Source organism: Zootoca vivipara, chromosome 14, assembly GCF_965207765.1.
Source record: "Zootoca vivipara chromosome 14, rZooViv2.hap1.1, whole genome shotgun sequence".
Lineage (NCBI taxonomy): Eukaryota > Metazoa > Chordata > Lepidosauria > Squamata > Lacertidae > Zootoca > Zootoca vivipara.
The window spans coordinates 19,651,243-19,678,696 of record NC_142597.1 but is presented as its reverse complement, the minus strand read 5'-3'; the positions used below and the strand labels follow the sequence as shown (position 1 = coordinate 19,678,696).

At 45.2% G+C, this 27,454-nt stretch overlaps 1 protein-coding gene across 4 annotated transcripts in view; it reads left to right on the top strand.

Annotated features, from left to right (window-relative positions):
- Positions 1 to 18,172, top strand: part of NCAM1 (neural cell adhesion molecule 1) — a 219,782-nt gene extending 201,610 nt beyond the window's left edge. For 2 of the 4 annotated variants that reach the window (XM_088657853.1, XM_060268501.2), the window contains 4 exons: positions 10,896 to 11,103; positions 11,352 to 11,468; positions 12,577 to 13,347; positions 15,110 to 18,172. In XM_088657853.1, coding sequence (XP_088513979.1) covers positions 10,896 to 11,103; positions 11,352 to 11,468; positions 12,577 to 13,347; positions 15,110 to 15,233 — 1,220 coding nt within the window. In that variant the 3' untranslated portion in view covers positions 15,234 to 18,172. The remainder of the gene's footprint in view (positions 1 to 10,895; positions 11,104 to 11,351; positions 11,469 to 12,576; positions 13,348 to 15,109) is intronic. The other 2 variants (XM_035139360.3, XM_060268497.2) reach the window with 1 other exon arrangement.
- Positions 18,173 to 27,454: the final 9,282 nt, after the last annotated feature.

Genomic DNA, 27,454 nt, shown 5'->3' with positions numbered 1-27,454 from the left:
ATGAAGGCCTATACTTAGCATCTTATTTACTATGGCCTTACTCCAAAGGAATTGATACTTATCTTTTGATAACAGCAAGCTTAAGCTCATGCCCACCCCCAGTGCTTACCAACATGCTTGCCATGAGTTGGGTCCCTTAGCATCAAATGGCAGGCAGGCAAAGTTATTTGAGTACCAGCTGGTTCAGCAAGTTTGTATGGCCATTTTGGTCTAGGTTTCCACTGCTGTGCTGAGAAGTTCATAAGAAGCTGCTCTCTGCCCTTTCAACAGTTAAACGTTAGCTGGAAATACATAACCTGTCAAACTGATATTATTTTTTTCCTTTGTCACCACATTCTTCACCATATGAGTGCTAACTAATAGGAGATAATATGGCACATATAGCACACCTCCCACTTAGACTTCAGCTCATTGCTAGTTGTGCTTTATTATAACCTTTCAAAAGCTTCTCTCATATGTCAGTACAAAACAAAATGGATGCATGCCCACCAGATTTTTCCACACAGCATTATGTGGAAATTCCATCACTCCTAGTCAGTGGAATTAATTAACAGAAGGTTAGGAAGGCTCACCTTTTGGGGAAAGAGAGAGAGAGAGAGAAACCCTGTCGTTCCACTCTGGTTTGTTTTAGAAGTTTGCCAAGAGGTCTGGATTGGAATTGGAAATAATATCCAAGTCTTAGCACAGCCTTGGAGATTGTTCAAGTTGTGGAGAGAGGCCTACTTCAGCCTGGGGACATCTCTTCCCTCCAGATTTGATCTAGAAATTGGTCCATTCCAATGAGGACCCAAGAATCCAGCTCAAATTCTGATAAAATAAATAAATTCTAATAAAGGTGGAGCTTCTTACCATTCCTGTTCAGGAATGCTTTTGGTATAAGATAATTCTGTCTGAGAGCAAGGGTTTAATTTAGATGATACACAAGATTATTCTGATACCCATGACCTTGCAAAGCCATACATGAAACACACCTTTTATTTGCACCTGCTGTGCTTGGTGATTGCAAAATGCTGCTTGAAATCTTCAAGCGAAAAGATGAACTATGAATGTTCAGTGCCCAGCTAAGAGTTGAGGTACTGATAGTGTGAGGTCTGTGTCATATTTTGAGCAAAATTATAGAGTGCGAAATTCAGAGATTCAGAATCCATAGCGAGTCAGTAGAGATGGAGTTTGCGGTTGAATTTGTGCAATGGAAATCAGCATTGGGAATTAGCTTTTCCTTAAACATTTTGTGAAAAGCACTCCCTCACAAGTCAGAATAATTCGCAGTTACAGGTAGTGGAGTGTTGATTCTGGATTCACAGGCAATACAGTCTCTACTTGCTAATGGAGAGGAGAGGAGAGAACTTTCAAGCTGCCAGCACAGTAGAATGTTGTGAAATCATCTCAGTCAATGTTGCTCAATACAGGTTCCAGGCCGTGATCCCTTCTGAATGACCCCTGGCAAAGGATGCCAGGATATCCCTGGCACTGCATTGAGCTGATGAGCTTTCCTGACAGCACAGTACCCTGGCCTGCATTCCTGAGCAAAGGTTGTGTGTGTGAACAAGAAGCCACTTTTCCATAGTGGGGCTAGGCAGGCTGCTCCATTCCATATACTCATAGCTGTCAACATATGTATCCACTCGTAACACAGCAATGGTGCTTAAGCAAAGGAAATCGTTTTAAATGTTTACACATTTTATTTTGTTCTCTGCATACATGTGTGTCTGTTAGCATTTTAGTGGACATTTCAAGCCCCTCAAGCCAAATGGACGAAAAAGAGCTGCTGGATTTATTCAGGAAGGTGGTTTTTTTGCAAAGGGATTTCTTTTTCTGCACTCCACTTCCACCCCCAAGAAAACAAACTATGTTGTTGTCTTCACTGCAACAATTTGCGTGACTTCTCTTCTCATACCTATATTTCTTGGAGAGGGTGGGGGGATGGGACGCCGAAGAGGAAAGGTTCCTTATCACTTTCTGAATTTCTGCATGCACAGATGTGCAGCTACAAAGTGCATGTGACCTGCAGTGTCATTGGTGTTTTACACCCACTACACCTCCCCGCCCCCCGCACACAATCTATTTGAGGACAGGTGTGGTACGGCAGCATATTATTCCATCTTGGGTGCTGCGGAAGCCATAGTGTTGTCACAACAACATTACCTCCCTCTGCATCACCACCATGGCACTCCAGGGATCGTGAACTCACAGCCATTACCTGCCTCACCCGGTTTTGACACACTATTAGGGATGTGGGATACCTTGTCCATTCATTTTGCATTTTAAGGCAAATACCTAGTCCATACTTCTCAGTCCAGTGAATGAACTGAAACACAGAGACACTTCTCCAAATGTTGCGATGCAGTTTTCTAACCAAAAGGTGTGCACAAACATGCAAATGTTAATGAAAATAACATACAAAGCTACATCCTGTTGGGGAAAATTGCTTGCAAAAATCTGTATATTAGGGGAAATTGTGTACAAAAATGCGTATGTTAGAAGAAATGCTCACAAGAAATGCATCTGAATTTTCATGTGTCGCTCCTGTGGGGGAAAATTCCAAACGGATGTGGGCATTTGGTAAACTGAGAATGCTGGGAAAATGAGAAACTGGGAGAAAGCTAAATTGGAATATTTCCCCATTCTTACAGCCTCAGCTCCATATTACACGCTGTGGTTGACTTGCCTTCATGGTTCAAAGGTAGCTTAGTACTATCAGCTCACTATGACTGATGGGTCCAAAAAGGCTTGTGGAGGTGGGGAACCCTCCTGTACCCACAGATTTGGCATACATCAATCTTTTGAGGGCGGACCATAGAACACTTGCCACATAAGGGAAGTAGTGAGATTCTGTGTCTCATTTCATATTGATGGATATAAAGTCAGAGAGAAGTGTTGGATAAATACTTCAGCCTTCCTTTTGCAGATTCAAGCATGGGCAGAATGGGCCTTTAAAAAAGTATCACATAGACCTTTTCAAGAGCTCTTGAACAATGGAATGGAATGGACTCCCTTGATATGGGGTGAACTCTCCTTAACTGGAGATTTTTAAGCAGAGGTTGGATGGCCATCTGTCAATGCTTTAGTTGAGATTCCTGCATTGCAGGGAGTTGAACTAGAATTCAGGCATGTCCAACAGGTAGATCTACCGGTAGATCACTGGACATCTGTGGTAGATCACTGCTCGCCCCAAAGAAGCTCAACAACTTTGGCTTCCCTAAAAAAGCTCAACAACTTTGCCCTGCCCTCCTAAAAAAACAGGGCTTTCCTCCTCCCTAAAAAAAGCTTAACAACTTACCCAAAAAAGGGGTAGATCACTGCCAGTTTTTAACTTTGTGAGTAGATCGCAGTCTCTTGGGAGTTGGCCACCCCTGAACTAGATGACCCTCAGAGTCCCTTTCAATTCTACAATTCAATGATAAGTAAATCTTCTCACCTCCCAACATGATGGGAGGCCACATGATTGGCCACAGCTACACTGAACAGGAAAATGAATGGCAGTTGGGCTCTGCCAGAAAGATTTGTGGTGGACTGTGCCCTGTGATCTATTAGACCCACATGTCAGTGGGGAATGGGCCAGAGCCGAAGTGTGGTAGAGCAGTGGATGTGGCTCTTTGTCCAGTAGAATACATTCCAGCCATGCAGAAGCCAATGGTTTCTACATACCCACAAACACCCTACACCTTTCCATCTGCCATCCAGGCAAACATCAGGTATTTTAACATTTCAAGAGCACAGTTCTTCCAGGCATAAGCAGTCAAAGAGGGTGTAGGGCAGGGCCTGTGGAGGAGGCACAGCCTAGACAGTGTCTTGAAGGCTGTATATAGAGGTGTTTGGAGGGCTGCATTTGGCACCTGGGCACAGGTTCCCCACTCCTATAGAATTACTGCATGGCATATACAGGCATATTTAAAAAGGAGATGGGCCATCTATTTTTGCCCCCACCCACTGATCATTGAGCAAGCCCAGCTTCTCCTGACTTTGCAATGACAGACATACTTAATGATGATTCAAAGGCGGATTATGTATGTAATTTGTCCCTCTATCACCATGATTCAGGCAAGCTTTCTGACTATTTTTTAATGCAGTAGTCATTTATCTGGATTCTGCCTTATGTCAAGTCACATCATTGGCCTGCCCAGCTCAGTGTTGTCCTTGGCAGCAGATCTCTGGGGTTCAGGACTTTCCAGTCCATCTCTGGAGATGTCAGAGACCAAACCTGGAGGTTTCAGCAGGCAAATTAGTGCTGTCTAGAGCCGGCTCCTCCTTCCAAAGGGACAAACACAATTTCCCTTGAGCTGAAGTGAAGATAGTATATATGTGCAAAATGCAACCAGTGTGCTTCTGTGGTGGGTCCACTGCTCATTATGTGCATCTATTCACTCCTGATATTGGCCATTCGATGGTGAAATGTGTTCGTTTCAAACTTTGCATACATAATCCAATCTCAAATTTCAACCTTCTGTATTTCATTGTGGTTGTTTTGCTGATCTTAAAAAGTAACCGTTTGGACATTTGGAAGTTGTGTGGCATTGTGTTACAGCACTCAGAGTTACTTGCAAAGGAATCATAAGGAAGTGGCTGTCCTTGGAAAGGACATCCTAGTAACCTGTTAAAGGACTGGGTGCTTGCAGAACTGCTTGCAATGGTTGCGATTTGAAAGAAACCACTTCAGGTTGAGGTGCAAGTCATTCTGGAAACATTTAGATAGCTGCCTTATGCCGAGTAAGAAGATTGGCCCATCTAGCTCTGTATTGTCTACATTGACTGAGTGTGGCTCTCTATGGTTTCAGAAAACGGGTCTTTCCCAGCCCTCTCAGACACTTCCTGCTGGAACTCTTGGTGGTCTCCTGGCAGAGCTTCTGCTGTTGTCAGATCAGTACTTCAGTCTTTTGCACTACAGAGGAGAAAGACACTTAACATTGAATGTCTCTATAATCTTGCACAGAGGAGAGTACATTCAACATTTTGCCTTGAACATGGTTTCGTGTGGCCCATAATTACTACACCCTTGTAGGAACAGGGCCTATGTTCAGAAATCTCAGCCAACTAAGAAGATTTGAGAAATTGTACATATTCCCCTATTTCTTTGGGGGGTTTCCAGGTCTTGGCTCCCAGCCTTCCAACTAGTCAGAAGCCTATCTAAATCTTCTAGCATGGTGGGGTCCACTCTAATCCAAGACACTTGCTAGCAGCCTGCTGATCCTGCCTCCTGTCCTCTTTCCCCATGCTTGTCCCTTCCACCCTGTTGCAGATTTCTTCATTTGCTCCAGTTGCTGGTTAGAACGTCCTACATATTTGAGGTGGAGAGAGCTGCACAATTGTCTCATCTCAAAGGTGGATGCTGAACCAATGATGCCCCTGTCCAGCTTTCACCTTCATGTCCAACTCCAGATGTGCTTCTGTGGTTCCTCAACCCAAGGGAGCCGGAAAGGAACATGAGGCACAAAGTGGGACAGGGAGAGAGACCCTACCAAAATACAAAATGATAATAGGTCAAGCATTCTCTGAAGCTCTGAATTAATGCCCCACACCATTTAGTCACAGCACAGAATAACTGTGTTTGCTGGATCTGGCTCGCAGTCTGTATAGTCTGGGATTGTGTTGCCAGGATAGAGCCAGATATCTCCAAGAATCTGACCAGCAGAGTATAATAATGCTTAGTCAATCCCTGTTGCTTCACTCCCACCACCATAAGTACAGCCTGGGTGCTGGATCAAGCCAAAGCGCCATCTAGTCCAGCATCCTTTCTCCCAGTGGCCACCCACATGCCCCATTATGGGAAGTCTACAATAACCCTATCCTGCTCCTGTTTCCCAGGCCCTAGCATTATTCAGCGGCATAACATCCCCAACAACGGAGGCAGAACATGGCCACTGTGGCTAGTAGCTATTGACAGCGTTATCCTCCACGAATCTGTCTAAATCTCTTTTAAATTCACCCAAGTTGGGGGCCATCACTACAGCTTGTGGGTGCAAATCCCATAGTTTAACTATGTGCGGTGTGAAAAAGCACTTCCTTTTGTCTGCTTTCAATCTCCCAATGTTCAGCTTCGTTGGCTGACGGAAGAATACAAGAAGAATTGGGTATGCAAAAGATATATATACTACTGAACATTGAGGTTTAGTTTAGCATTCATGGTTAATAGCCTTTCCTAAATGTATCCTTCACAGTTCCAACTAGCAGGATGTTACTTGTTTCAGAGATCTTCCCCCAAGGCAGGGACCCCTCTGGCATTCACTAAATGCCTCTTCTGTCCCCGTCCCTAGGCCAGAATTAAAAGTGCCGTATAAGAGTGAATGTGTACCACAGGCATTCAGAATTGCTTCTTTTGGATTTCCCAGATGGGAATTTGAGATGAGGAGAAGGGAAGATTTGACGTCTCTGCTAAAGTTTCTCCTCCAATAGCTGGCAAGAGAGAGAAGGCTGAATAATCCATGCGTGAATTTAGAATACATTACAAGAGGGAATGCGTATGGCGCCCCCTCCCTCTCCTTGCAAGAACCAAGGGTGATGAATTTGTTTAATTATGTATCTTGGCAGAGAGCTGATCTGGCTGGCGCAGGCATTCTGCAAAGCGCTTAATGGACTTCTGATGCAAACGTCAGACTTCACCAGCCAAAGCAAAAAAAGAGAAGCACAGTGCTTTGGCTTTGCTGGGGAGAGAAACGAGAGATTGTGGTTAATATGGGACTTCTTAATGGAACTTCATATTGACAGGGGAGCAGAGGCTCGGGCTAAGGTGGGGTGATCAGAGCTCTGTACAATGGTTTTTATATATATATATAAAGCAGACAGTATGCTTGTGCATATGATTCTAGCATAATTCTTACTGTGAGAAAGAACTGAGATGCCGTCAGACAATCACATCCAATTTGGCTTTTTTGCACTGCTTCATCAGTGCATGTGTATACCTTGATAACATAGAAGGCCAGAGAGAGAGAGAGAGAGAGAGAGAGAGAGAGAGAGAGAGAGAGAGAGAGAGAGAGAGAGAGAGAGAGAGAGAGAGAGAGAGAGATGGATGGATGGATGGATGAGTGGGATATTGCGGCAAACTGCACATGTTTCAGGCCCAAAATTAATTTTAGAATCTCCAAGCAGTGAGATGTATTTCAGAATAAAAACAGGAAAAAAGAACAGAACCACGGGGTTAGGAAAGTGGGTAGATTTGTAGGGCTTTGGTTGTCTCCTCTTGAACCTCATCTGTAAAACATGATAATAATTACAAGACACAATATAAGGTTACCAGATTATTATTTTTTCAATGAATCCAGGAACATTTTTCAACTTCAATAATGGATTTTGTATGTGGACTGATTTGTAAATCTGGGGACTGTCCCTGGGAAACGGGGACGTCTGGTGACCTTACATTAATAAGGGCTGACAAAGGCCAATAAAAGCAACAGCAATCTTACCGCAAAGAGACTTTGTCCTGTTTGGCTGGTGTGCAGTGAAAGATGTTATCACCTGTGGAAACTTTGCCTACATCAGAGCTTTCCAAGGTGACATGCTGAGGCCTTTTAGCCCTGGGCCAAGGGAGAGAGTTTGTACTTCACAATTCCCTAGGCCTTCATTCCAGCCTTGGGTCATAAAAATGTATGTATTGCTATGGTGGGTTAGACCAGCAGTCTATCTTAGGTTGATACCGTGTTCCCCAGCAGTGGTCCCCTGAGTGCCACAGATAACATCACAAGCAAGGAATGATGGCTCCTGGCACCCGCTCTCCAAATTGGTAGATCCCAGCATTTGGCAGTGTACGATTTTGGAGAGACATGTGATCTGCCTGACCAAGGGGTAGACTGCTAAGGTGACTTGCTGCACACATAGCAAAATGGTCACTTGCTTGTCAACTATCCATTCTGGAGACAGCATGGAGCAAAGAACCAAAAAGAGAGATTCCAAATAAAATTGTACCTTGGTTTTCGAACAGCTTAGTTCTTGAACGTTTTGGCTCCCGAACGCCACAAACCCAGAAGTGACTGTTCAGTTTTGCGAACTATTTTTGGAAGCCGAACATCCGGCGGGGCTTCTGCAGTTTCCGATTGGCTGCAGGAGCTTCCTGCAGCCAATCAGAAGCTGCGATTCGGTTTCTGAACATTTTGGAAGTCGAATGGACTTCCAGAACGGATTCCGTTCGACTTCCAAGGTACAACTGTATAGTTTCCTTTGCAGATTAGGAGCCAATCTGCATGAACATATTCAGACCCATTGAAGTTAATGGACATGACTAACTTAGGTTCATTAATTTCAGTGTCTACCCTGAGCAGAACTTAGTTGACTACAATTCTTCACTTGGATCATTATGTTAGTATGGATTGCATGTGTTAGCATTAGTTACTATTCAGATGCATATTTAATTTAATAATTCAGAGGGCTAGTCCTGTGCCAGTTTGTTCAACAATTCTGTTACATGTTTGGGGGCTCGTGGTGTTTATGTACTACACACATGACTCTTAAAAGCTTACCCCTCCCTGGTCAGTTACAAGTTTTGGGGTTAAGATTACTAAAATTATGCCTCATGCATGGTGCTTTTTGATGCTTAGGTCTGGTTTCCCAGGATTAGGATGTTTCTGGAAAACGAAGGTATTCTTATTTTCCCAAGGAGGGGTTTGATTGCATTGTAGGCAATTCCATCTTTGGCAAGAGGAAATCCCACTTCCTGAGGGGTTAATTGGATTTACCTGCTGAGAAATTTGACCAGGTCAACCTTTAGTTTAGCCCTTTTTAATTATTTTTTCTTCTGGTCAATTCCTGCCCTGTTGCAACATAGCAAAGTGAAGAGAAAGGCCGTCTGGCATTAAAACTTTCACCAATACGTAGGTGGTCTCCGCACTTTCCCTGTCCAATGTTCAGAAACTTAAAAGGTGGGTTGCTGTGTTGCAATGTCCTGTTGTTATTTAGTATTCCCCCCCCCACTTGTTTGAAAACTACCAAGCTGCATACATAATGGAACAGCAATCAAGGAGAAAGCATTAGTAAATGCAAAGCAGCAAGAAATTAAAAGGCACCACTAAAATACCAATTTTGAAAAGAATAATGTAACAATAATTTAAAGCAGCAGACCCTAATGTCACCACATGTCAAAAGCAGTGGCGGAGGAAGGGGTGTGTGGTAGGTGCAGGCCGCCCCAGGTTTTATCACGGGGGGGGGGGGGAGAGAAAATGACAGAAAATATGAGTTGGTTTTTAAAAAAAGAAAATGGGCTCACGAAACTTTTTCGTTCAGTCAACAAACGCAACAAAACGTGGCTGGCACTGGGTGCCATACCACGGGGGCCAGCACTTACCATGGGGCCTGCAGCATGCCTGAGCCACGCATCTCTCCTGGGAGTGATGTGGTGGCTTGCGCATCTGCAGGCTCAGCGCTGCCTGAAAAGGCAGCGTGGAGCTTGCATCTGCCCACTGCCTCTCCCTCAACCGCCCTACAGCTGAGGGGGAGGCTGCGGAGAGGCTCCACGCAGCGTACCCCACCCCTTTGGACGGCTCGTTTCCCACCCCCAGCTGTGAGATGCATGCTGCACCGGGCACCCAAGCGACTACCTACGCCACTGGTCAAAAGGCAGCTAGTTGAAATAAAAATGTTTCCAACAGCCACCTAAGTTCTCTTGAGCAGGGTTATCTACAATCTTGAAACATATAAAATTGTTCTTAGCAAGGGATGATAAACTTAGGGCCTGCTAGACACTGAATTTGAGCATACTAACTGGGGCTGATGGGAGTTGTTATCCAACAATTTTGGAAGGGTCCCCACAGGCTCTGCGACCCTGTTCTTTGTTATAGGGCGTTTCTTGCGTCCTCCTTGCACAAGGTAAAGGATGCCTGGACTAACTAAGGACACCACTTTGCAGATTGACAACTGTATGCCCAGGATAGGCTATTTCTAGAATGTGTTTGGTTGCATTCTATGTCAAGAAGAGCAGTGAGGAACCTGTTGTCTTCCAGATGATGTTGAAATACAACTCCCATGTTCCTTGTCCATTGGTCATGCTCAGTGGTGCTGATGGGAGTTGTAGCTCAGCAACATTTGGAAGGCCAAAGGTTCCCCACACCTGGTCAAGAGAAAACCTTATATTGAGAACCAGAGTCCAGCTAAACTCCTATAATTCACTCCCCCTGTGAGATGCATGATAGGAGTAAGTTGCCAGCTTCCAACGTTGCATTTGAAAATGGAGGATAGGTTTCGGACTGCATTGGCTAATAGCCACTGTTGGCCTCTTAATTGTTCTGAATGCAACTTGATAAGAGTATTACGGGATTCTTAGCTTCTGTGTTGCTGGTCCATGTTTTAGGCTATGTCCAAAGTGTGAAATTGAGTGAAGTGCCATTTCTTTTAGATAAGTAGAATCTGTTTGCGCGGGGGGGGGGGATATCTACAAACAGCATCTTTCTCACACACAAACACACATTGGATTTATTAATGGAGGTGAGGAGGGCAACTGTTTTGCTTTCTAGTGACGACATTTCTCTGTTGGTGAAAAGGGGTGCTCTGGAAGGAGATGAAGTATTCCTTAAACCAGCGATGCTTCACCTGCTCAAACAGGAAACTAGATACAGTGGTGCCCCGCTAGACGAATTTAATTCGTTCCATGGGTCTTTTCTTATAACGAATAAATTCGTCTAGTGAATCCCATAGGAATGCATTGAATTTTTTTTAAAAAAAAATTTGCCCATAGGAACGCATTAATTGAATTTCAATGCATTCCTATGGGAAACCGTGATTCGCTAGACGAAAACGCATTCGTCTAGCGAGGCAACCTCCGCTAGAAAAAACCTTTCGTTAAGCGAAAATTTCGTTAAGCAGGGCATTCGTTAAGTGAGGCACCACTGTAGAAGAGTGTCTGTGCTAAAAGAAAAATGTCCATCCCGACTTGCAAACTTCTATGTTTTCTCCCTTTTCTCTCTTGGCCTCTAAAGCGAGCACAAGCCCTACTGCAGGACTGGGCACTGCTGCCATTGTGGGCATCCTCATTGTGGTCTTTGTCCTCCTGCTGGTGGCTGTGGACATCACCTGCTACTTCTTGAACAAGTGTGGCCTCCTGATGTGCATCGCAGTCAACCTCTGTGGCAAGTCCGGTCCTGGGGCAAAAGGCAAGGACATGGAAGAGGGCAAGGCAGCCTTCTCGTGAGTAATTTTGTTTTCACTATACATACATATATATAGTTGTATTTACATTGCACATTGCTGCAAGAAAGAAATGGAAGGAAAAATTGTCTGCACGATGAAAAAGCCCATCCTTTCTCCCATCTACCCCTCCCAAAGTAAAATGGTAAAAGCTGCAGGGGATCTTTCGCAGTCCTGCTAGCTGATATTTTCTTTAACTGGGAGGTGCTGGGAATTGAACTAACCCTGCTTCCTTTCCTCCCTTACAGTAAAGATGAATCAAAAGAGCCCATTGTGGAAGTGCGAACAGAGGAGGAACGGACCCCGAACCACGATGGAGGGAAACACACAGAACCTAATGAAACCACGCCACTAACAGAGCCAGAGTATGTTGTGAATGTAGAAGCCCCCCCTCCCCCCGGGTGTGTCCTTGAAGAGGGGAGGGGAGCAGAGCCCCTCTTTAGGCTCCATTGTGTGAAAGACAACTCTGTGCTGAGAGAGAGAGAGAGAGAGAGAGAGAGAGAGAGAGAGAGAGAGAGAGAGATATCATTCACATGGAGTGTGAACTAGGGGGAAGGAAGGCTGAGCAATCCTGAGGAAGTGACGGGTATTTTAGGAGTAATAATAATATGTTTCCAAAAAGAAGAAAAGCTCTCATGGCACCATAAAAAAACTTTATTGTGGCAAAGCTTTTGTGGACTAGAGTCCACTCCATCGAATTTCTGAAGCACTATTCTCAGTTGGCAGTGTTATATTGGGCTGTGGTGGTGGAGGAGGAATGCAATGGAATGTGGAAGCTGGGATTAAATGGCAATGAAATGCATGAAGTACAGCTGCTGACCATTCCCAAAGGAGGAGTCCAAAAGTTTGCTTGGGCAGATTTGCATCTTTGGAGGGTGTGCTGCAAATCTCATTGTGACCCAGAAAGGGTCAAGCAAGGCCTTTTTTTTCAGCTGGAACTCACCAGAACTGAGTTCTGGCACCTCTTAGGTACATTCTGGCACCTCTTTAGGTTGGGACTGTGCAGGTGGCATGGCACCTGGGGCTGTGTGTCGTGACCATCGGGTTGCTTTAGCGATGGTGTGGGCGCAGCGATTGTGGCCGCGTGCCGGAGGTGGAGGTCAGCAGCAGTGTCGCCAAAAGTGGCAGCTGGGGTGAAGAAGAGAAGGTGGGTGCTCCCCTAACTTGCTCAGCAAGTTCCACCACCTCTTTTTCTAAGCCCCGGGGTCAAGGCATGTACTCTTCAAACAGCCTCCTCTGATACCATGGATGTGCCCCCTTATTTTTCAGGGTCTCCCTAACGTCCAAAGGCTTGATGCTTTCCTTGCCTCCATGTCTTCCTTCTTCCTTCTCTTTGTGTGTTAAATAACCGCATGTTGTTTCTGCAGTTGCACTGACTCACCCAGCCGCCTGCTGCTTTCATGGCTTTCATTGTCTGTTTCTCTCTTTTCTTTCCCCTCCCCCCCCGCCTTTTACTTCCTTTCATCCCCACAGGCACCCTGCCGACACCACGGCAGCCACCGAGGATATGATGCCGTCTGTCACCACAGGCACCACTAACTCTGACACTATCACTGAAACCTTTGCCACCGCTCAGAATAGCCCCACCAGTGAGACTACCACCCTCACCTCCAGCATCACTCTGCCGGCCACGCCCATGCCCGACTCCAATTCCGTGGCTCCCAGTCAGGGGACGCCTTCGAAAGCGGCCTCGGCATCTTCGCCCCCACCCACCTCCACACCTAAAGTGGCTCCCCTGGTTGACCTCAGTGACACGCCTACTTCCACCCCGGCCACTGGCAACTTGTCGTCCGGCGTCCTAACCAACCAAGGGGCAGTGCTGAGCCCTAGCTCTACCACAAAGGCACCCGAGGCTCCCAAAGGCCCTGCTGCTGCCAGCAAATCCCCTGCCCCACAGCCCCCAAACCCCGCTAGCTCTCCAGCCTCTTCAGAGCCAAAGCAGGAGGCCTCCGGCGCCAAAAGTCCAGAAAAGGAAGCCACGCAGCCCAGCGCGGCGAAGACTCCAACAGAGGTGGCCAAGAATGCAGTGAATCAGAAAGGCGAGGCTGCCACGGGGGGCACCACAAATGCTACTCAGAATGAGGACTTCAAAATGGACGAAGGGAACTTCAAGACCCCAGACATTGATCTTGCCAAGGATGTTTTTGCCGCCTTGGGCACGGCGGCTCCTGCCACTGCACCTGCAGGCCAAGCAGCTTCCTCCGGCCCGGAGAGTTCTGCATCGGCAGCACCTGCAAAGACAGAGTATGCCTCCCCGCTTTAAACCCTGCTTGTTCGTGTGCTGTGTCTCTTGTCCGTGCTGTGCCGTGCTTGTTGCTCCACTTCTCTCTGTGTGTTATGAATTAACCTGGCTTTTTCTCTAAGCAAGCTAACCTTTATTTATTTATTTATTTATTTATTTATTTAACCAACCAACCAACCATTACAGAAAGTTTAGAATCCAGATGTCTTTGTGCCTGGGATCAAGCAGTAGTCTCCAGATTCTGTTGTTATAAGCTCCCTTCCTCATCTCCTAGGATGGAGTCACCTTTAGCTTCTAAGAAGCAAGTTGTTTGCTACAACTTGTCACGGGATAATAATTCTGTTGCCAAATGGCATCTACAAATAAGGGATGGACATGAGGGTAGTCTTTTTTTGCAAGGTTACAGCTGGAAGGCCTTAACATTTGGATATTTAGAAGAGATGACTTTCCTCTAAGTGTGAGATTCTTTCACAGGGCTGTGTAACCTGTGGCCCTCCAGATGTTGTTGGACTCTTTAACTCCCATCAGCTGCACCTAATGGAGCTGTACCCTAACAAAATCTGGAGAGCCATGGGTTCCTACATCTCTGTCAACCAGGTATGTGTTAAGCTTTCTTCCGCCTTTTCCCTGGAGCAAAGTAGCCAGCATGATTGAACCAGGCAATGCTAGAGGATAATACCGATAATGGAGAGGATTGCTTGGGCCCTGGTTTTAAGGTGAAGTTCCTGTACAACTAAATAGCTGAGGGGGAAGCGCGGAAAGAGGCCGAGTTCCCACCTCAGCTCCGTTTTAAAAGGGGGGGGAGGCCCTGCCCTGCAGCCGACCCTATTGGTCGGCCCAGGCGTGACGTCGGCGGGAACTCGCTACACGCGAGGGGCTGGGCTCCCTGCCCCATCGCGAGAGTGCAGAAGGGTCCCGCCCACAACACCACCTCCATCGGGGATGCGGAAGTGGTTTTCCTGTACAACATGCCAACATGGCTGAATTCATCACTTGGTTCTAGTTGCAGCAGAGGGGTAAAACATGGTTCACATGGAGGAGTGAAAAAGGACCAGTGGTGGGTAAGGATGAACTGGGCTTCAGAACCCTTCCCGTTTCATTTCGAGGCCTTAGGAAACCTTAAATCACATATTCAATTAACCATGAGAAGCACAGTTCCCAAAATTTCAGAAACTGAAATGGCAGCCTTATTTCTATCAAGAAACCATTTTTAGGACAAAACCCAGGCCATTAGTAGGAGTCTTTCAAGGACTTGCCATGTGTCTCTGAAGGTATCTCTGCTGTTGGGGATTGTGTTGAGAACATTCTAATTCTATTGTTAATAATATTTTAGTACATAGCTGTCAAGTTCTCCCTTTTTTTAAGGGGAAATTCCCTTATGCTGAATAGGCTTCCTTGCGAGAAAAGGGAAAACTTGACAGCTATGTTTTAGTATTGTTGGACATTTATACATTTCCTAAATGGTTGAGAATATTCTTTTTGTCAACACATATATTAGTATATATAGTTAGCTTAAAAATGCAAACCAAAGGATGTTTCTCCTGCATCCCAAGACTCACTAGGTGGTTGTGCTTTGCAGTCAACTGGCTGAGGAAAAGAAATTGTGGGGGAGGTGAGAAGGCTTGCTTCCTGCTTTTTTGTCCCAGTCTTGAGAAGCATAAACTCTAGCGTGGAGGGATTCTCCTTTCTCAGGCACCAAGTTTTGTTGAAAGGGCAGCTACCAGCCTTCGTTTAATCCACAATATTTGGTGACTTTCCCAACAGGAAAACCCCCGTAGATGAAAAGGCTGCAATTCAAGCCACAGAAGCCAAGACAGCCCCCGCAGCAGAAGTCAAGACGGTACCCAATGAAGCCACACAAACAAATGAAAATGAGAGCAAAGCATGATGGGCAACTGAGCCGAAACAAAACAAAACAAAAATTTTAAAAAAATTGACAGAACAAACAACTTCACCTGAGCATTTAAAACACACAACACACATCTCATCCCTCTAATGTCTTTGCCTTTTTTAAAAAGAAAACAGACAAAAAAAATGCATACAATGGGGGAAATGTGGTGGGGTTTTTTTTTTTTAGGTTTGTAGGAAGAATTTTATTTTATGTGCACTTGCTTTTAAGAAACAAAATGTTTTACTTCTTCGTCTTCAACAAGGATAAGCCCATAACCCCACTAGGATACCAGGGCCCTTGCGAAATATCCATGCAGAGTTAACGAAACAAAAAACCCAACTGCAGCATGTTTAGGAGATTCAGAACAAAATTAGGAAGCCAGGCTTGGCTCTGCCAGGCTGAGCAGACTGGGATGGCCAGTCGCAGATCGTTTATTTTTATACTTTTCAGCCGAGTTGAGAAAAACCTGTAAACTCTTTGAAGTAAGTTATCTCCTCCCCGTTTTATTTTTTTATTTTGTTCACTTTGAATTCGTCCTGTACGCAAAGTGTGTTTGCCCTTCCAGACTGAATTCTGTTCTCCTTTCTAAAGGGGCAATCCCCCATCAGCGTCTGTTGCGCAGAGCCCCCTGGAATGAACGGGAAGTGTGCAGGGTACCTGTGGATGTTCATTTAAATGGGGCTTGCGTGGAAGACGTTTTGGGCCGATTGCGGCCCTTTTTGGTACAGGTGATAATTCCAACATGTTTCGTTTTAGGAAGAATGCCTTTGGGCAGTTTTGGAGTTTATATTTCAAAGTGCAGTATTCCTTGTTTTGTTTTTTTAATTTGGTTTTGCCAACTTTATTTTCTTCCAGTGTTTACAGTCGACAAAACGTTTTTTAAAACTTTTGTTGTGTTTAAATGTCTATGTAAAATAGCTGCCTTTTTTTAAAGAGAGATTGCGAGAGAGAGAGAGAGAGACTGAGAGAGAGAGAAAGTAAAAACAGGCTATATAGATAGTAGGTTGATCAGCATGCTTGCTTTGCAAAGGGAGACATTTTGAAATAATGGATGTTTACAGTAGGTGTTTCCCCTTTTGTCTTTTCTTTCTTTTTTTAATTATTATCATTTTTTATTTCTTACTGGAGTAATAAAAATAAGCAAACCCTTACCCTTTTCTCAGACGGGCCACGTAAAGTCCAATCAGTGTCCTGCTTCAGGGCCCTACTGATGAGCATGAGTTTAACTTTAAGCATGTGAACAAAGGAGTGAAGTTCTGAAAAGCACCAGCGCAGTATCTGCAATTTAGGACACTGGGAAAGGTGGCTTTGTATAGCTGGTTGGGGCGTAAGAAGTGTAAGTCAGTCCATCTTAAAGAATGAATATCTTGTGCTGCAAACCTGAGTCTCGAAAAATGCTTCCTCTCAAACGAATAGGTGAGGATTTGCTTTTGATGGAAATCATATTTCCAGGGTGTTTTTTAGGACCAGGATGCTGGGCCACGATGGTTCAGCTCCAGGCAGTTCCAAACCTCTCACTAGGATCAAATCTCAAGGTCAGAATGGTTCCCCCTTTGCTTTGATTGGCTGAGGATTTGACAGGTCCCACCCCAATTCCTGACCATGGAATATGAGGCCTTTTAATGTCCAAAGCTTCAAAGCATTACACCTGTGATCCAAAGGCTTAAATGTGTAGTGCAAGATTGGAGGATCTATTATGCGCAAAGCTGTTCGCTTTTGAACATGTTACCCCTTTGAGAGAAAAGTCACTGGCTTGAACTTAAGCAGTTGCTCAGTGGTGGTGCGGAGTCAGGGTCAAAACTGAATACAGGAAGTAAGTTATTTTTCTTATTCTAAGGCATTATCTCCCCTTTCCTCTCCAGGAATCCCCCCCCCCAAGGTTAGTTAAGCCAAAGGGGAGGTTGTATAGTTAAGGGCGGGTCTAAGAAGGTAAGTTTTAAAAATTACCCACTCTCCCTCCTTATTTAAGATATATTGCTGCAGATATGGCTTCCTTCCAGCCTACACAATGTTTAAAATGTAGTGAAGCTCACCACTTATGGGAGTTCGGCATAATTTCGGAGAGGAGGCAAGGTGGAGGTAATCTACTAAGAACCATTGCTGTGCAATCCTGATTCAGAAAGCCCATTGAAAGGAATTCAGTTTCCATAATCACACCCTGATCCAAAACTTCATATGGCTCTGATGCACTCAAAAAACGCCATAAAAGAGGCGGGTATCCCTTTCAGTTCAGCTCAATGCAGTAGAGGGTGTGCTCTCAAGAGCTTTCAAAGATAATGAAATGAGCAGGATAGCCACTATGGATCCTGGTCTCTGCACATGCAACAAAATATATGGTTGGGGGCAGACTTTTATCCATTTTACACAAAAGTCAAAAATGGTCTGCTGGAAAAGTAGGAAACCCCCCCCCCCCAAATCCTCCAGTTGCTGATTCTACACAGTTGTTAGGAAATATCCAGGGGGGTTTGTTGTTGTTTTTAAGAGAGAGAGATAAAATGCATCAAATAATCTGATCTGGGAGGTTTGATCTGATATTTAAGTTGATTTCTCAAGCACTTAATGATCTTCTTAACTTTTCTTACCCGAGTATTCATGTTAAACATTATTGCCCCATAGCTTACATACCACGGTATGAAACTTGGGTTCCCCCTGTTCTATTCAGGATCACACCCAGAATCTACAGAGTTCATGCAGTGGTCTTGTGCTTAAAGTTGTGACTTCGCTGCTTTTTAAAATAAATAAATGTACAAACAGGGATGTGGGTAAAAGGATGTAGAGGTGAAGGAGACCAGCCCTTTGTATAGAACTATCTTTTCCCCCCCCATTTTTTTAAAAAAAGAATTTCATTAGATCTGCAAGCTTGTGCACTGTGGGTGCGTGAATATCTTAGTGTGAAATGTGTTTTTTGTCATAGTATCAAAAAAATTTAAAATTGGAAAGAAAGAAAAAACCTTCCACATCGTTTGGGTCTGGAAGGTGTAGCGGGAATAGTTCGGGGTGATCGAGAAAAATTCCAAATGATGAAACCCCAATTTCAGGATACATAAAACGAAGAGAATACAACTGTTCTGGACTGAAAAAAAGTAGCCTTGAAATCAAGATTTCTACGACTTGCTTCGCTCCAGATATTTTTGGGCTACAACTCCCATCATCCTTGTCGGGGGCTGATGGGAATAATGAGCTCTAAACTTCCGGAGGCCACCAGGCTTGGAAAGGTTGCTTTAAATACATACATATATATATATCTATATATAAAAACCTGCAAAATTGAATGTGATCTATAGCATCCCTTTGCGCTAATGTCAATTGGGGGGGGGGCAAAGGAAGGGAGGGAGGAGGTGGCAGTGGGGGGAGACTGCAGTCCGGCCTAAGCAAAATGAAGCCACGCCTTTCGATATAATAATCTCATGTGCGCAGTCCGTCAATGTGGCATCTCTCAGTTATCATTCCCAACTGTGAAAAACCAAGAGTCTTTGTCATTTTGCTAAATGTGGGGGGCAGGGTGGGGGCTGCTTTCTTGTTGTTTTTTTTTGTTTTTTTCTCTTCAGCTCATGGGGGTGGAAATGGAGGCTGCCTTTGTATTGATGCGCTCGCACCCAGCACCTGTGAGGAGCAGGTGGTGTCCGACCCTCTATTATGTGCCTGGGTGGGGGACTTGTTTATGAAGGTGTAAAGTGAGGAGGGGAACTCTAGCCCAGGGGTCCCCAGACTTACCGGCGTTTGGGCCGGTTCCCACCGCGCCGATCGTGCGGCGGGCCGGAGGACAGGGGAGCGCGCGCCTGTGCGGGCCGGCGGGCGGGGGAGTGCGTGCCCGTGCGCATGCGCACGGGCACTTACTGGCGCGCCGGCGCGCTTCCAGGGTGGAAAAAGCGCCGAAAATCCGTTGTGCACATGCGTATGGGCCTCCCCCAACCCGCAAGTGCACCAGAAATGACCTCTTCCAGGTCGGGAGAGGCCCATACGCATGCGCACAAAGGATTTTCGGCGCTTTTTTCCCGACCCGGAAGAGCGCTGCCGCACTGCGCGCCGTAAGAGCGGTGGGCGGCGGTGGTCGTCGCGGGCCGGATTGGCAGGCCAATTGGGCCGCATCCGGCCCCCGGGCCGTAGTCTGGGGACCCCTGCTCTAGCCCTTCAAGGAATTTATTTTGTTAAAGGGTGTAAATATAACCCCCCCCCCTAATCTTCTCACATAGACTTTTTTTCCTCCCCAGAGGGAAATGAATGGGCAGGGCTTTTTTGTTTGGAAGATAGCAAGAATGGCGTTCCTTGGTCCCCAGAAGGTCGGCCATTGTGAGGGCTTGCAAAATACTGTCACCAACCATTATGTCAACTCTTGCCTCATACCTCATATGTTATATTTCCCACTAAGAGATGAGTAGCTAACGGGAGGCTTATGCTGCCATAATCTGCCAATAGCCTCTCCCAGTGGGGCCCACACAGGCAAAGTGTGCCGTGAGTCTCCTGTGGGAACATTAACCTTTCAAAGCTTGGCTGGGGTAGCCTTGCTGTGGGCGAGCATTTTTCAAGCCTGGCTGTCATCTTGAGGCCTGAACTGAAGCCCGGCCGACATCCCTGGAAAGATTCCTGTGGCTTTCAAAGGGCTTTGATGTCAGCTGAGCCTTTCTGAACAAGAGCAGAGCCTCACAAATTCCCTCACGAGCCAACCAAGATGGCCGCCATTTTTGCCCTCTTTCCCCTCACCAGGCAGGCATTTCTCAGCATGGTTGCCATGGCGGCAGGAGGCCGCGGCTGCTTCATTAAGAGCTCTTTGGCAGGGGAGCATTTCCACTTTGCATCGGCAGCCCTCCTTCCTGTCCCAGAGCTCTCTGTGAAGCAGACTTTTATTTCTTGGTGAGGGGAATGGCGTTCAGTATCTCTCTGCCTATTCACTCTTGCCAATATGTTGTTCGTTCCTCCTTTGGCAGCGAAAGAGTTTTGTTTTGAATTTAGAAGCAACATTCTCTCTTATGAATTTTTAAAGGTGTCTTCACATTAATTTTATTTTTATACCTGTTTATTTTATTTTTCAAGCAGACACAGACCTTTGAATAGGGACCAACAATACACTGTTTACGATGTGCATATTTATATATGTATGCGTCATACATATATATCTGTATAACCACCTAGCTTCTCGTAGTACAGTAAACATGTATTTCATGCAATGTATTAGGAAAAAATAGCACATTTTCTTGCTTGAGTTTTACCATGGAGTCTTCTTTTAAAAAACAACAACAACTGTGGATTTTATTTTATTTCTCCCCCTTTTTTCTGTGGATGTCTTCAGACCCCTGGGGGTTCACTTAGGCAATGGTGATAGTGGTTCTCAGTCCTCCATTCACATCCCTACCCAGCATTCCCTGTTTTAGGGGCCTTCTCTCTTGTTATAAAAAACAAAACAAAAGACAAAAAACTTTTTACCGAGTGAAACATGGAATACCACCTTTATTTCCATTCTCACCAATGTAAATACTGATACTAACGGAGAATTTTGACTTTGCATTCTGTCAGAATACTTGTGTTCAAATAAAAATTACCAAAAAAAAAAGTTTTTACATTGTCTAGCCCTCTTGTGTTTATATCGGCGACAGCTTTGTGAAGCTCATAAGCAGGATTTTTGCATTTTACCCGCAAATGATGGCTGGATATATTGTAGGTATGCAGAAAGTCTCAAGTTCAATCCCTAGCAATCTCTCCACCCGCCTCCCAAAGCCAGAATAGAGTTCAGATTTTGCTGGATTACACCTCCAATCCTTCCAGATTGCTAGTATAGGTTCCTTGGCCCTTTGATGTTTTCCAAAGTATGTTTTCCAACTGATGGCCCAGGTGGCGTGGAAGCAGGTTTTCTTTTCTGACAGGCTCATTTTCCTTATTAAGAGAGTAATTTTTTACTTTCTTGACAGTGGTTTTTGATGGTCTAGGCATATAGGCTGAGATGGGAAGGAAAAGCGCCGGTGATTCACACAGCCATCTTCCTCATATCACTTAATAATTACAGCTGAACGTTGGAAACCAACAATGTTTTTTTGGGGGGGGGAATTATGTTTGGACAGGGGTAAGGAAGTCCTGTTGCTGGTGATTGTTTGCTAACACAGAAAGTCTGTGAGGGAAACCATCACTTAGATTGTGAAAGCTATAGGAAGAAGAATCCTCATGAAGTTGCCTTATAGACTCAGCCCATTGAGAGGCCTGCTATCTGAATCCTTTTAATGGGAGATGCCAGAGGGGCTTTCTGCATGCAAAGACAGTGAGAGCCCTCCTTTTCTCCAACAAAAGTTATGTTGCCCATTAGTTTTAAGGCAAAACCGAACAATGGTTTATCTTGTGTTTGCAGGATCACTTCCAGCTACATCTCAGCACTCATGGGATAGGCCGTTCACAGTCTGTTTGGCTGGACAGGAATCATTGGGGAGGGGCAGCGTCGAACTTTCCTGAAGCAAAACATTCACATCAATGTGAATTCCTTGCGTTTAAGCCTAAGCTGAGTGGAATCAGATCTTGGGTCTGTAGCATTGCAAGGCTTGTTTGTTTTTAATCAGAACTTAGCATCATCACATGGAAAGACACACACTCTCTGGGGATATTAAGTTTCTAATCTAAGTTGGCTTCATCGAGCACATTAATCAAAGCCCTTTTTGACAAGCTCAATTATGGCGCACTTTCCATAAGCAAATCCTGGAGGTGAGAGACTCTCCCAGCTGCTGTTCCTTTTCAACTCTTCAGAGGGGAGGTGAAGACAACCTACCAGAAAGCAAATTGAATGCTTCAAAATTGACAAAGGGTACCTTTGGTTCATCAGGTGTCACCACCGACAGCTGTACTTACACCAGCTCTTGATAGTCCATTACTGAGGTGTAACCTAGCAGCTCTGAAAAAAACGTTTACAGCAGTATGTATTGTATAGGCCTGCAGAAATGGCATGTGTCCTATGCTACCAACTCTTCAGAACTGCAATAATAGCCATGGTGAGTCAGACATTCTGACATGGCTCCTGCTTTGGAGATGAATCTTGTAAACATGGCCTATTTATTTGTCCCTTGGATTCAGATCTATGAATCTGGCAGTTCCGTTTTGGAACAAATAGACCCATGAAGTGGAGCCAGTCTAAATTGCAGAGGTCATTGGTAAGCACTGGCAACCGAATTATAAGGAGAGGAGGGTGGTCTCGCCAACTTTTCACTGAAGAACTAACTTTTGGGCTGTCCCAGATTATACATGCATACGTCTAGAAGGCTTCCTATAAACTGCTAGTCTAATTAAGCAATAAGCCATCATGACTGATGAATTCTAAAAAGCTGGCCCATGGACCACTGCCTCCTCCTCCAGCCTAGATAACTTTTTAACTATAGCTGTAGTTTTTCTGTTATGTTCTACTCCATACATAACATGCTCTCCCTCTTCAGTCCAGGCAAAGCAAAAGATGTCAAGAGTGGGCAAAACTTCAGGATCTCTCAAGTTGACTATTAACTACATTTGAGGCAAACCAATTGATACGTAGAAGTTGCTGCCTCTCAGGACTTCCCAGCTCCACCCAGATGTGGCAAGATATGATTATTGGGTGTTTATATTTGCTAGATTTCACACAGTCCCCTTGGCTGTGTACACGTGTAGCCTCTGAAATGCCTAGCAGGTCTTTCCAATGTCCTTTTGTACATAGTGGTTTGCAGTTGTACACATCTTTGTGCAAGAACATCTAAAGCAGCAGCTATCTGTATTGCCTGCACCCTCTGGTGGGCATGTTTTCAAACAAGTATGCAACAGTGCTCCATATTTCCCTCCCCCCAATCCCCAGTTAGTACATCCTCAGACTTTTTTTAAAATGCAGTCTCAAAAAGAGAGGCTTTTGTTCTGGGTTGGCCCTTATCTCAAGGGTGGCTCCTTGGCACTTCTAGAGAGTTGTGTGGTTTTTGCTGTCCTCCAGTAGGAAGGCTGCAGAAGCTCTCCAGAGAACTGTCAATTTCTTTACAGAAGGCAGCACAGAAATAATTTTAACAAAGCCACACAAGCACCATAAATAATCTTTCCTATGCACTCCTCTAACATCCCGTGTTGTTCTAGGCAACTGCACCCAACCTGCTGCTCTTCAGTGAGCATCAAAATGAACTGTGAGAGTGACTCCCGCCTCCTCCTAAAGATTAATGCAAGCGCCTGGAAGATGTTGACCTAAATTTATGGCGTTGTAGATCAAACTCCAGTGTACCGACATAGGTTTGGCATCTCTAGAGCTGGGCTGATCTCTGTGACAAAACAGGCTGAAAAACACCATATTGGATTTGAGTGTTTTTCTTTAGATACTCATCAATCTGCAGTTCCCTTTTCGGATGTTCAGGCTTCTAAAGTCATCACTCAGTGCCAAGAAATTCTCTTTATGGTTGCAGAATTGCTAGGAGAGTATGTAGGTAGATAACTGGTACGCTGCTGGAATCGACTTGCGTGCTCTGCTCAATGTTTTCCACCAAAGACACATTCGGCAAACAAGCAAACAAACTTCTGTAGGTGATGGCAGCAGGGTATGGCATGGTGGCAAGCTCCTGAAAGTGGTGGGATGTGAGGGCCCTAGAAATTCAGTGTCTGCTGATAGTGAGAACCCTACTGCTGTGGCCCTTGAAAATTTGCTCTTTTAAAATGTGTGCTAAGACTTCTGTACACAAGCAAAAGCTCTGGATTAGTTTCCCTGACTGCTTCTCCCATGTTTAATCTGCTCTTTCCCTGGTGGTTGTGGATGGGAGCCTGCTCTGCGATTAGAAATTGAGATGAGATCAGTTGCTCAGCGCTACCCTGGGCTCCACAACTCATCCAGCAACCTGTCAGGCTCTTATCTTCCACAGCTGGATGAGCTCTTAATAAGTTTCAGAGGTGATTGGCAGCCCTAATTAAAAACAAAAAGTTGTGATTGTAGCCAGAAATTGCGAGGCCTGTTGAAATGGCAGGTGATGGGCTGGACGGATGAGAAAGAGGCGCTCTCTGTTTTTAAGGACTGCAGAGGAGAATGATAAGTTTTGAGATTCTGCCATTTCCTTAAACCAGGGGTCAGCAAACGTTTTCAGGAGGGGGCCGGTCCACTGTCCCTCAGACCTTTTGGGGGGCCGGACTATATTTTGGGGGAAAATATGAACGAATTCCTACGCCCCACAAATAACCCAGAGATGCATTTTAAATAAAAGGACACATTCTACTCATGTAAAAACATGCTGATTCCCGGACCGTCCGCGGGCCAGATTGAGAAGGCGATTGGGCCACATCCGGCCCCCTGGGACCCCCGCTTAAACCATCTTTGATAGAGAGGGTTGCAGGCAGCCCAGCAAGCCTAAGGCTGCCCTGTTCCAGTTGCAAGTCTGCAATGGTGATCAAAACTTCGGAGGGAGCTGACTTCCAGCAGGAGCTGGCCAACAAAGAAGTGGGTACAGGTGACAGCATCAGAATTTGCAGGATCAGGGAGAGACCCCAAGGTGGCTGCTTCAGCAAGGATCAGAGACCAGTTTGAATTCTTAAGTGGCAGCACTCACCCTCTGAATGTCCAAAGCCTGTCACTCAACAGAGAATTGAAAGAAAGTTTAAAGTGCTGCCCTGGCTAAGAGATGTGCATTTGAGCATCATTGGGTAGCACCAAAGTGCAGCTTTTGACTTGGGGAGAACTCATGCTTGCCCACACCTACAGAAGGCCCCCTCTGCCTTGCAGCTGCTCTCCATAAAGTACCCAGGCATCTCTTCCTGTGCCCTTGCCTATGGGTGCCCATGTCCCTATCCAGCTGAGACATGAATTTTCAGCTCAGAGTTGCAGCACACCTCCGGGAGAATTAAACACATATAAGACACTTGGCAATCAGGCAATAGCCCAGAGCTTGGAATCCGAAGATTTTTGACAAAAATAGAGACAATTTTATTTAATAAGCAGGTTGTTACAAAATAAAAAGGTTTATAATATAGGCATTGGCCCTTTGTGCCTCTTCTGCCAACTCCTGCAGCAAAGCTGGTGCCAAAAATATTGTTCTGCTTTCCTTTGGGCCACATCAGCAAGGCCAAGAGGGGGTAATTGATGTCTGGGCATCCCAGGACCTCCATACACACTGCCTGGGACTGTGCCCCAGGGAGGTCACTTCGGTGCTGGCAAAACAGTGGTTTGACTTTACTCCTGGAGGTGCACTCCATTGTCTCTTGAGACATTATGGATAACAACAACAATAACAACAAAACATAACCTTGGAGTTAAATATAAGAGGTGTAGAAGTAGGAAGGTCCTCATTCCAAATACGGCAGGGGGAAGCGGTAGGTGCTAGACTGACATGCATGAGGCTACGTCAGATGAGAGAAGAATGTTGGGGGGGGGGGAAAGCAATACAAGCAAGGAGCAGTGTAGCTAAGTTGCTTGAGGGAGGTCTAGGGAGACAGAAGGATAGAAAGAGTAAAAATAAAAACCTGGGTTGAGGTATTGCCTCTCCTACTGTAAAGTAGTGGGAGAGAGACACTTTTTCACAGGGAAATGTTTGTGAATTGTGCTTTGGCAGTTTGTGATGGGAAGTGGAGAGGACCAAGGAGAGGACCTTGAAACCTCTGTTGATTGGAGGCTTCCTAAGACAGAGGCTCTGGAGGAGAAACACGAGGCTATGTGTTCCCTTAGCTCTCCAGTGGGTAAACAACGACAAGGAGCAATGTGGGTTAGGAAGGCGAACCAAGCTGACTACAATTGGAGGCACCCGGAGACAAATGGAAAGGAAGCACAAGGGCTGAATCCTGGAGCTTAGAGGCCATATGGACACCCGAGGGGAGGCAGTTGCCTTGAGCACAGCGAGAGAAAGCACTAGAGTACTGGTGGGAGTTCTAAGCTGCTGAGCCTTGGATCTAAATCTCCAACCCCGGGTGGTAAATACAAAAGAATCTGCAAACAGTTCCACATGCACATATACCTGCTAGAGGGATCTAACCTCAAGTAATGCTAATGAGTGCTAATGACTATGAGCATAGCTGTCAAGTTTTCCCTTTTCTCGCAAGGAAGCCTCTTCAGCATAAGGGAATTACCCTTAGAAAAAGGGAGAACCTGGCAGCTACGACTATGAGTCTGTCTAGCTGTGGTGCCACAGCCTCATGCATTTTGCTTTCCTCTGCCGGGGCTCTAACTGCATCAAATCAGGATGTGCTGCAGATGACATAATTAAGGAAGATGTCAGGAAGAGAGAGACAGAGGCATTTGCATGGGCTGGAGATCTCACATTGGAATGCATAGCCAACACTTTCCCAAGCAATATGGAGCTTTCTGGAGTCCAGGTGCTAGGAGACATTCGTGAAATCCTGAGACTAAGCCAAGGACTAGGACCTGATCCCCTACTGATGCCTTCTTTCTGGGTGACTAGAATGTGCATTTTCCTCAAAAGGGGCTGAGCCACATGACAAAGCAGTTTACATCACTGATATATAGGAATACACTATCTAAAATAAAATGTCCACAAAGTGCAAAAACCTGTAATGTTACTTCATCTACTACACACTTAGAAAATTATACAAAATCATTGTCCAACCTGATTGGACTATTAATTATGAGATAATGAAGCAGAGATATGCATTAATTTCCACATTATAATTTGTCCTTCAATAATCAATAAAAGCACCCCGCTCTTACAAATTTAGGATTCTGCGACTGTCTTTTAATTTTAATGTCTCACTGATTTTTAACAATCATTCTAATTGCCAAACCTTGTTTATTCATTTTCTACATATATTTTTGGCGTCCCCACCACCACCCTCAGTTCTTTGCAATGATCAACTTTGCTGTTGTTACTAAGTTAAAGATGTGGCAGAAGTCAGAGCACAGGGAAATGCTGTTTACCTTCCGGTCGCAGTGGTGCCTATTTATCTACTTGCATTGGCATGCTTTTGAACTCCTAGGTTGGCAGGAGCTGGGACAGAGCAATGGGAGCTCACCCCTTCACACAGATTTGAACTGCCAACCTTATGATCAGCAAGCTCAAGAGGCTCGGTGGCTTGGACCACAGCACCACCCATGTTCCTTTCCCTCTCATATACTCCTGCACACGAATGAACTAGTGTTTCATTCAATGCTATAAGGTTTGGGCCACCAAAAGCGAAATATTTTATATAAGTGTATTGAGATATGGTGGGAAGCGACTGGACCTCTTTCAGCAGAGCACAGCAAAACAAAACAATAGCAGGGGGTTGTGAAGAAAGAGCTTCCTAAGGGACTCTCTTCAGATTGTGTTTTTAAA